The sequence below is a fragment of the Chanodichthys erythropterus genome, chromosome 16 (genome assembly GCF_024489055.1).
Source record: "Chanodichthys erythropterus isolate Z2021 chromosome 16, ASM2448905v1, whole genome shotgun sequence".
NCBI classification, from domain to species: domain Eukaryota; kingdom Metazoa; phylum Chordata; class Actinopteri; order Cypriniformes; family Xenocyprididae; genus Chanodichthys; species Chanodichthys erythropterus.
This window is the reverse complement of record NC_090236.1, coordinates 12,715,001-12,725,134: the sequence shown is the minus strand read 5'-3', so window position 1 is coordinate 12,725,134 and position 10,134 is coordinate 12,715,001. Positions and strand designations below refer to the sequence as shown.

General features: G+C 33.2%; 1 protein-coding gene and 1 long non-coding RNA gene across 3 annotated transcripts in view; one reads left to right on the top strand and one right to left on the bottom strand.

Moving 5' to 3' along the window:
* Positions 1-288: 288 nt before the first annotated feature.
* On the bottom strand, positions 289-4,072 carry nmrk2 (nicotinamide riboside kinase 2). Of its 2 annotated transcripts, XM_067362361.1 has the most exons (8): positions 3,920-4,072; positions 3,752-3,842; positions 2,931-2,979; positions 1,708-1,882; positions 1,549-1,620; positions 1,368-1,474; positions 1,191-1,279; positions 291-1,098 (listed from the first exon to the last, which is right to left on the bottom strand). In XM_067362361.1, exons 1-7 carry the CDS (start codon positions 3,943-3,945, stop codon positions 1,191-1,193), a joined length of 609 nt encoding a protein of 202 aa, XP_067218462.1. In that variant the 5' UTR covers positions 3,946-4,072; the 3' UTR covers positions 291-1,098. The 2 variants fall into 2 exon arrangements, with proteins under 2 accessions (XP_067218463.1, XP_067218462.1); XM_067362362.1 differs by lacking the exon at positions 2,931-2,979 and having other exon boundaries at positions 289-1,098; positions 3,920-3,981.
* A 198-nt stretch (positions 4,073-4,270) lies between these two features.
* LOC137003021 (uncharacterized) overlaps positions 4,271-10,134 on the top strand; it is a 13,466-nt gene continuing 7,602 nt past the window's right edge. Inside the window, exons 1-2 of the long non-coding RNA XR_010891930.1 lie at positions 4,271-4,398; positions 6,200-6,296. This is a non-coding gene — a long non-coding RNA (uncharacterized lncRNA). The remainder of the gene's footprint in view (positions 4,399-6,199; positions 6,297-10,134) is intronic.

The window sequence follows — 10,134 nt, the reverse complement described above, 5'->3', positions numbered from 1 at the left end:
ACATTGCTGGAACACTGTGTAAAACATTTTACCTGAGCAGTTTTTGATATAATAGATACTGAGCCAATTGAAATAAGCATATCATGATCAAATGATCAAATAAATAATGTTATTAACAGTGTTGGGTTATAATTACTAGCTACTAATTACATCTTTCACTTAGATTACATTACAAATTACTCTCTCTAACAAGTATTATTCATTACAAATGACTTTCTAAATCCCCCATCAGCCTCGACCAGTTGAACAATGCAAGGATAGATACGAAACGGCTCTTTTAATTCTTTCAAATAAATGATTAAAAATGGCATAAATTATTGTTGAACAGACCAAAGTATTGAAAGGCAGAAGGTTACATTAAAAACATTTTAATATTAGATGTTAAAGCCACTATTGTTTATATAGCATTATTAATGCAATTTATATACTTTACTATTTTCAAGGGAAATGTAATGTATTACACCCAATACTGTATATTAGCATAAAAAAAACAAAGCCAAAATGAAATATTACACAAAATATGACATGAAATTTGGCATATTGGAAAAGCTAAATAAATTATAATGTATCATCAAAATTGCAATCAATGAATAAAAGTGTGACATGTATGCATAAATAAAATGAAGAATGACACAAAATATTACATGAAATTTGATATTCTGAACAAAATTAAATAAATAAATAAATAATAAATCATGAAATGCTGTAATAAAAAAAAAAAATTATTTTGTGATTTCGCGATATTCCACATTTTGCCCTTATATTTTACAGTTGTAATGGTAAAGATTGTTTACATGTGTTGAGAATGAAAACACAACACTGAAAGGGTTCAAATGACGAGCTTCAGATACAGTAAAATGAAAACACATTCATATATACTGTTCATCTCTGGACAGTCCAGAGAGCAATGCTTGTTTTTAATAAAACAAAAGTTACATAGATACAGTAATATAAAATAACAGGCTCCTGCCATCAGTTTTAAAATAAGTCAGTACTTCATTATGTTATTTACAAAATTCGTCTAGTGGCTGAAGCCATATCTACGTATGATGCTATTTACAGTTCTATACACACACATCTTCATTCCAACTGGAGATGCTGCAAAGAGAAAGAAGAAACAACTGATAAGAAAAACATCTTCATAATGAGGTAGGTCATGCCTATGTTTATAAAAGGATAGAGATTCTTACCTATAAGGCATTATTCAGCAGTGAGTTCTGAATGTCTTCATAAACTTGGTTATAGAGCTCCTCTTTCGATTTCATCCCATCCAGATATTCTGCAGATATGCAGTCGTACATGTGAGTTACAGATTACAGAAGTGAAATGTGTTGTGAATGCCATTTCGCCACTAGTGTAAGACTTACGGATATTTAAGCTGTTGTTTTCCATCGCTATCCTGTGTTTCAAGTACATGGGCCACACGTGGCCATCAAACAGACCAGGAGGGTCAGGAACGGTGTACGATCTTGTACTGAAAGGGAGGAGATGGATTTGTTAGAAAAATCATTGACCAAACCATCTGCAAACATCAGAAATAACCCTCACCTTCTTCTCCTTTTGCACTCCTCATATGGAATGGTGACGTAGAAGCACTTGTTGTAGACGTCGAGCAAAGGCCTGGAGGTGGAAACGAAACGAAAACCATTAACGGTCAAATCTTTATGTTTATCATAAGTCAATAAGGCTTCAGTCAGAAACACCTACTTGTAGTTATAGAGAAGAAATCCCTCTACAATGAGTATGTGGATCTCGCGCTCCGGGTCCGAGCCTTCGGGTGCGGCGGAAACGGTCACGCCATGGGAGCGAGCAAACTTCACCGGGTTCTCCATCCACCCTTTAATCGTGTTCACCATCGCATCCATGTCCAAGGAGGTAATCACTGCACACGGGAGACAAAAAAGAGAGGGCGTGTCTCACATGCTAGGATAATGGAAACATTAAAGTAATAAAAATGTTTTCTCTTCTTTTAAATTATTGTCCTTTCTCCTTTTTAGGGATGTTAATAATTAATATTACAGCTGTGAGTCAAATTTACACTAGCAGTCTGAGGTTTGGACACACTTATTCTTCTTAGTCTGTTTATAAAATGCTTTTTAAGAGTGTTAAAAACAACCCAAGTTGGGTTAAATGTTTGCCCAATGTGCTGGGCAGTTTTATTTAAGCCAACTATTGTTTAAAAATGACTATATGTCTGGCTTAAAATGAACCCAAAATGGGTTGGAAATTAAAAATATGACACATAATTACTAGAGGCAACAATACTAATGAAAAGATGAACATTTATTAATTTGCAATGTTTAATTATTATTCACTAAACTTAAAATTATTAAACATATTAATAAATGTTAATTTCCAACATACTTTGGCTTCATTTTAAGCAAGAAATACAGTCATTTTTAAACAATAGTTGAGTTAAATAAAACCACCCAGCAAATTTGACCCAACTGCTGGCTTTGTAAATTTTCAACCCAACTTGGGTTGTTTTTAACCCAGCATTTTTTTAGAGTGTTTGATCAAACATAACTTTGGTTAATGAATGTTCAAAATGGGCTCTTAAAAATAAAGGCTCTTTATTGGCATTATTAGTTCCAAAAAGAACTTTTAACATCAACGGAACCAAAAGGTTCTTTATAGTGGAAAAATGTTCTTAAAGTTTTTCATCGAAGAAAAAATGGTTCTGTTACGGAACCATAAATGGAACCTTCATTTCTAAGAGTGTATCTGCTCCAATTTTAGTTTATATGGTCCATCAAAACTAATATCAAGCAGAAGTTTTTAGGTGTGTCCAAACTTTTGACGTGCAATGTAAGACAAAGAGCTCTGCTGAGTTTTAGGTTTATGTTACAGAAAAGCAAACAGATCAGAATGTTTATGGAAAGGTGGGAATACATTACTGTTTCTCTTCCCACAGCGAAAGCCACTCTTACCATCCCATTGTTTAAAGCCGTCCTCCCCGAACTCTATTTGATCTTGGGGCTGCAATAACAGTGACCAATAAAACAAAAAGGTGTAGATCGCTCAGGCAGTGCTGGTCCCACCTGGACATGTGACGCCAAGCACTCAGGCTATAACTTGAGGGGGCATAATTAGCTTAATTTGGTTGCAATGCACTAAATGTGCATTAATGCATTCGTTGGGCTGAATTATCTTAAAAATGCGATTCTTGAGAGGCTCCTTAGTGTAGAAGAGCCTCTAATGATAGTTAGGAATGTGTGATGCACTTAAGAGGTGTTATAAAATATTTCGATATGGGCGCTTGGAGAGCGTTTGGTGTGTTGAAGGCTTGCCAGATCCTCTCGCATGCCAATGCATGACCAAGAGAATGATATTAGTGGAGTTTAATGCTGCAAATGAATGCCTGCTCAGCTGTACACCTCAAACGGCATTCATTTGTTGTGTCTTTGAGGTTGGCTGTCCAGGAGAACACCAGCATATGGAACCAACAATACGGACAATGGATCCATAAATACAATATATGATTAAGTCCTATGTCTTTACCTTTTCCGTCCCTTGTCATTAAGTCTATTTTATGGTGGTCTATAGTCTAAATCTACACAATAGCTAAATATAAAGTATTTGGACACTTAAATCAAACTTAAAATGCATGAAACTAATTGCATTTGATACGTTGCAATGCAATAACATTCATGCATTCGTAAGTGTGGCATAAATGTCCAAATATTTCTAGGGGCCACATAGGCTATATATACTAAGTAGTAGTAAAAAGTGTAATTTAACAACTCCATACCTTGAAAAAATCATCTTGATGTACCACACAACAGTTTGGCAAGTTCTTTATGAGTCTTCCAGTCAAAGTTGTCTTGCCTCCATTGGTCACACTGTAATAAACACATTACACTATTAAACGACAAGAACACACAATAGATGTTCAATAAGGATATATTGGATTACTCACCCCCCTATTCCAATAATAAACTTCATTCTGATGCTTTTTGTTCTTGGTCTTCGCGGTAGGACACTAGCAAAGGAATCGCTTCCTTTAATTGCCAATACGGTCGGGAATGCTTTCAATCTATCTCCTTCCTCTCTCTCTCCCAGAATCTCCCTCTCTTTACTATTTCATTGATGGACTAGGCTTTCGCCTTCATTATATAGGCGGCTCGGCTTTGCGTCACGGAGACGCGGATCGCTTGCGCTCTCAGGGAACCAATCAGCGATTGAGTCGGCTTGCTAATTTGCATACTGGCACCGTTCCACTGCCTCACCTGTCGCTCTTCGTCTGTCAGCAGGTCGCGCGCGCGGTGGGGGCAGATCGAGCCCTGCGCGGCTCCGAGGGGCAATTAAAGAGTGGAAATATACCACGAAATCACGCCAACTAACACAATTTGTGTTTAACACACATGACCACCGAAATGATAACGTGAATAAACACAGGTAAGGGAATGAACACTTAATTTACACAACGAACCGTTTACAGTGTAAATTAGATCAATTTACAGTGATTTCACTTCACAGGTTGACATAAACCCATTACTTGTGTATACAATGGAGGTTTTATAGTCACAATGTCTAAAATTTAAGCTATTATTACAGTGATTTCACTTGTTACGATCTGTATCAGTTTTGCGACAAGCAAGCTGCCATTGTTAAACTATGGTTAGTGTAGTAAAACCATAGTAAATATTATAGTGTTTTTGAACCATACTATAGTAAATTGTAGTATAGGCATACTGTATATATTAACACTTTACAGCATACTGTAGTACTAACTATAGTGAACTGATAAACTGTAATAAATACTGTAGTATACTTTAGTTTTTACAGTTAACTGTAGTATAATTTACCATATAGTTGTAGAAAAGTACAGAATTGGATAAAGTAATTTGTTTATATACCTATATTTGTTATATTACCACAGCAACTATAGAATAACCACAATAAATTAATTCAAGTACTTTACTATGGTATTTACTCTAAATTACTATAGTATTTTTTCATGTAGTAACCATGGTACAGTAGTGGAAAACTGACAAAGACAAAAGGTTTTCCTGTCAATAGGCTAAATACTATAGTGTTTTTGAACCACACTATAGTAAATTGTAGTATAGGTAACACTTTATTTTACAGTGCCATAGTTACACGTTACTACATCTAATTACTATAGTAATAACAGTAAATTATGCATTATTATGAGTAACTAACCCTAAACCAAACCCAAACTGTAACTCTATATGTAGTTAATTAATAGTACTCAGTACTTATTTGAGCAATTACAATGTAACTATGGCACTGTAAAATAAAGTGTAATCTAGGCCTACTGTATATATTAACACTTTGTTAATGAATGCTACAGCATACTGTACTATTAACTATAGTGAACTGTAATAAATACTGTAGTATACTTTAGTTTTTACTACAGTAAACTGTAGTATAATATCCCATATAGTTGTAGAAAACTTAGTACAGTATTGGATAAAGTAATTTGTTTATATTACTATATTTGTTATATTACCGCAGCAACTATAGAATTACCACAAGAAATGAATTCAAGTACTTTACTATAGTATTTACTCTAAGTTACTATAGTATTTTTTCATGTAGTAGTGGAAAACTGACAAAAACACAAGGTTTTCCTGTCAATATACTGAGGAATTGTGGATTTGGGGTAAAAAAATGAATGCATACTGTTAATGTAATTGATTATTAAATCAATAAAGTCAATTGCTATTATTAAACCCCTATTAAAACAGACTACCAATAAAATAAAGAGCCCATTAAACACAATTACACTGAAGATTGATCATTTTTATTAATTATAATTGTTTATTATTATTTACGATATGTAGCCAGAACACCCAATAGTATGCAGTATGTGTTCAGTATGTGTACTTTTGTCTCATATTCTCACATAATTTCAGCTCATTTTACTCGGTCGTGATCATTCAATTTCAACATCAAGAAATGATTGATCCTGAAACTGCAGAGAGAGTGCTGACTGTAAGAACTTTTGTTAAGATCGTTCTGTGATTGATTTATATTTGCTAGTATGCATTTAGTTTGCATGCTTTGTAATTATTACGGTCACACACTCTCCACATGAATGGAAGCGAGATCACAGAGCCAAATGTTAAATAAAGACAGACAGGCGCGTGGTATCAGAGCATGTTTCCTCTAATGATACTTGACCATCCCGATTAAATTGTTTCCAATTACTTGACTTGTCTCCTTGGCACAGCGTGAGGAACTTTTCTCCCAGCGTGAGGTGAAGCTCTCAGTGGACGAGGCCACGGCGCTATATTTGGCATGATGTCTACGTGTGACCATTCATCACGGTACAAATGCCTCTGACGCAACAAACATAAATACCAGACCATCAGATCAATAGCAAGAGTTCTGTTCCAGTCCTTACCTAGACAGCATCAAAATGCATAATAAAGCTGCCTATTATTTTAGCCAAATATAATGCACCATATCACACATATCCTCTGCATATATAAAAAGGAAGATAAGCAGGTTATTTGGGTTTGGAACCAAAACTGTGTCATTATTCATCGCCTTGATCTTAATAAAACTAAATCATGTTCAAAGTCCAAGTGTCCATGATGATACTAACATTTCACTTCCTTTTATAACTATTGCAACATTTAATATTCTAGCATAATGTATTCAAGTTACGCTGCTTTATCTTTCAGTCACTCATCTGAGCTGAACTTTATCATCGTAAAACTTATGTGTCATCCTCCTGAGAAATATAAACACAAATATAAAACACTTTGGTTTTATGATTCAATAAATGACACAAGTCACATGTTTCCTTTTATGTCAGTAAACAAACATGTGAGAGTGTACAGTGTGTACTGATAACAATAATCACGTTCGGCAGTATAAAGACCGTGAGTATGTACTTTAATACTATACTTCAGAAACATTTTGAGAAGTTTGTATTTTAAATTGAATATTTCCAATGCAAAAATCATGCTTTTTACTCTTGACTGCTAATTTAATTAGAGCTCCATAGATCAAAGTACATATTTAAAAGGTTATAATGTCTTACTTTTTTTCTCTTTAATATATATATAGTGCTTAAATACCAGATATAATTCATTTTGGGTACATAAAACAGGCAATCTTTGGTTGCACTCATTTATATTAATATTGGGCTGTGTTAAATTTAATAATTTAATATTAAGGCTGTATTTCCTTTAGAGCACTGCTTTTGTATGTTTGATTGAATTGTGCAATTTTGTTTATTTCCTGTTGTCATTTGTAATGGCTATTGTTGTCAATTTAAATATTGTTGTTCAATAAATATTATTTTATATAAATGATATGTTGTATTTGATATTGAGAAAGGGTCCATTAATGTGTAATATGGATTGAGTTGAACTTGAGTTGAACTTGTGAATATATATATATTCAATACAGCCTTAATATTAAATTATTAAATTTAACACAGCCCAATATTAATATTAATTAATGCAACCAAAGATTGCCTGTTTTATGTACCCAAAATGAATTATATCTCATGTTTAAGCACTATATATATATATATATATATATATATATATATATATATATATATATATATATATATATATATATATATATATAGTAGTTTTTGTAGTGTTTAAATTTGGGTATTGGGTAGGATTAAGGGATGTAGAATAAGGTCATGCACAATAAGGCATTAAATAGTGTAGTGTTATTGAACCATACTATAGTAAATTGTAGTGTACTGAAAATATTATAGTATTTACAACACTTTGTTAATGAATGCTACAGCATACTGTGCTTTATAAGTACTAATAAACAGCCAATATAATAGTAATATGCAAGCTAATAAGCAACTAGTGAGAATTGAATCCTAAAATAAAGTGTTACCATATCTATTTTTTTAAATAAAGAATAATAAGTGCTGTAACAAATGTATTACTCATTGTTAGTTAATGCATTAATGACACATTATTGTAAAGTGACACAACATCTATTCTTTTACTAATTTTGTGTACTTTCTACTGCTCAGCATGGATAGAGATGAACAGGAAACAGCTAACAGCTGATGTTAAAGACATATAGCTTTGAAAATGATGAGTTCTTCCAACATGACATGAGATTACAGACTCCTTGAGGTCAGGTTGCATTTGTTTATGATGTTTTGTTTCTGACATTCAGACATCAGATACATTATGAGTCATTCCAGAATCTCATGACTCACCTCATTCCTGACCCATGAACAGTTCACAACAGAGGCCTGCTGGGACACGCATGACTGTCCAAGAGTTATTGAATTAAACTCCAAAATCCTGCTCGTCTATATCTGGCCTGAGAGTAATGCAAGCAGATACTGTAAAATACAAGACTTGACAGTTAAATTTACCTTTTATTAGTCATCACATTATCAAGGTTAGCACTTATTGCACATCATATGATACAAATGATTTACACACAGAACACTGTTAAACAGTCTGATCATGTACATTATACAATAATGTGGCTGAAATGATCCCATCAAAATGCATTATGAGCACTTAGAAAATGGACTGTTCCAGTCCTGCATGCTGATTGGTCAATCCAGTGGAACGATGACACTAAATGAATGTGCTTTTATTGTCAATGTGAAATTATCAGGTAACACTTTAAAATAAGGTCCCGTTCGTTTAACTAACATTAAAAGTGCAATTCATTTGTTATAATATTGATTAATCTTTGTTAATGTTAGTTAATCAAAATACAACTATTAGTTCATGTCAGCTCAAGTCCATTAAATAACATTAACAGATAGTGCTTTTGATTTAATAATGTATTAGTAAATGTTGAAATTAACTAAGATTAATAAATGCTTTAGACGTGTTGTTCATTGTTACAATTAAAGTGTTATTATTATAAGAACTCTGTATCTGATATGACAGAGTACCCATAAGGCATTATGAAGGGAGGGATAACAAGCTCCGCCTCTCGTGATGTCATCATGGGACGTTGGTGGTGGAAGCGCACAGAGTCTATGTACATGGATAACTTGCAGTGAATACAGACGGCTCACTAAGGTCACCGCTCATGTGTTCTGAGAATCCTCCTATCATATTTCTACAGTATGCATATTGTGCACAGAATTTATTGCATACTGTGAATGAACACTGTATTCCACTATGCAGTGCACTCAACTTGACCTTGATGCATGAAAAGAAAATCATGTCAGCCATGATTTTTATCATCATCTTGACTCTCAAAAGTTAAAACAGCATTAAAATGAGATATACTACTTGCTGAAAAAAACATGCAATGCACTGCAAAATGATTTTCTTCCTCAGTATTTCAGTCTTGTTTTCCAGTACAAATACAAAAATACATTTACTGAAAAAGCAAAATGACTTGAGATATTAAGTCGTGGTTTCTAAAAAAATGTATCAAAATTTAGTAAGTTTACACTTAAAACAAGAAGAAATATCTGTCAATGGGCTCAGAAAAATAAACTTCATTCAAAAGGAAAACAAAATTATTTTTCTGACCCTAATGGCAGATTTTTTAATGCATAAACTCACTTCATTTTCACTTTTCAGAATGCAATATTGAATAAGTCATTTTGCTTCTCAGTAAATGTCTTGATTTAAGAATGTTTAGGGGTCAAAGATGCATCATAAGTGTAATACAGCTTTGAATTGTTGTTGTTTTTCAGTACATCAGAATGGGTCCTGTTTCATTTGCAAATATTAGATGTCCTAGATGTTTACCATGATTTACAGAAGACACCCACTAAAATGTTATTCAGTGTAACAATCTTATCAGGGATATTTACAACAAAAATCTATTCATGACATATAAAGACTAATTACTTTTACCCCAAATGCTAATTACTAAACTTTGCCACTATCCTAGATTTTTTCCATCTGTCAGCAATAATTTTTTACTCATTTAAAATGCAATAAAATTTTGTATGCTCACTTAGTATTTTATATGTACAGGTCAGAATAAGAATGTTTTTCAATTTTTACATAAATATAAGTGTAACAATGAATGACAATGGAACATTATTTCACCCACATTTTGACATTTGATTCTCCCAAAACTTCTGAATCTGAAGTCTTAAAAGTAGATGTTTTACTTGCATTTAAAGGGTTAGTTCACCCAAAAATGAAAATTCAGTCATTGATTGCTCGTCATCATGTCGTTCCA

Excerpts from the sequence above, each read along its gene's own strand:
- nmrk2 (XM_067362361.1), bottom strand. The coding sequence starts at position 3,945 with ATGAAGTTTATTATTGGAATAGGGGG. Across the intron at positions 2,980-3,751 it reads ATCAAGATGATTTTTTCAAG|CCCCAAGATCAAATAGAGTT; the intron begins GTATGGAGTTGT and ends CTGTTATTGCAG. Across the intron at positions 1,280-1,367 it reads AAACAACAGCTTAAATATCC|AATATCTGGATGGGATGAAA; the intron begins GTAAGTCTTACA and ends GCATATCTGCAG.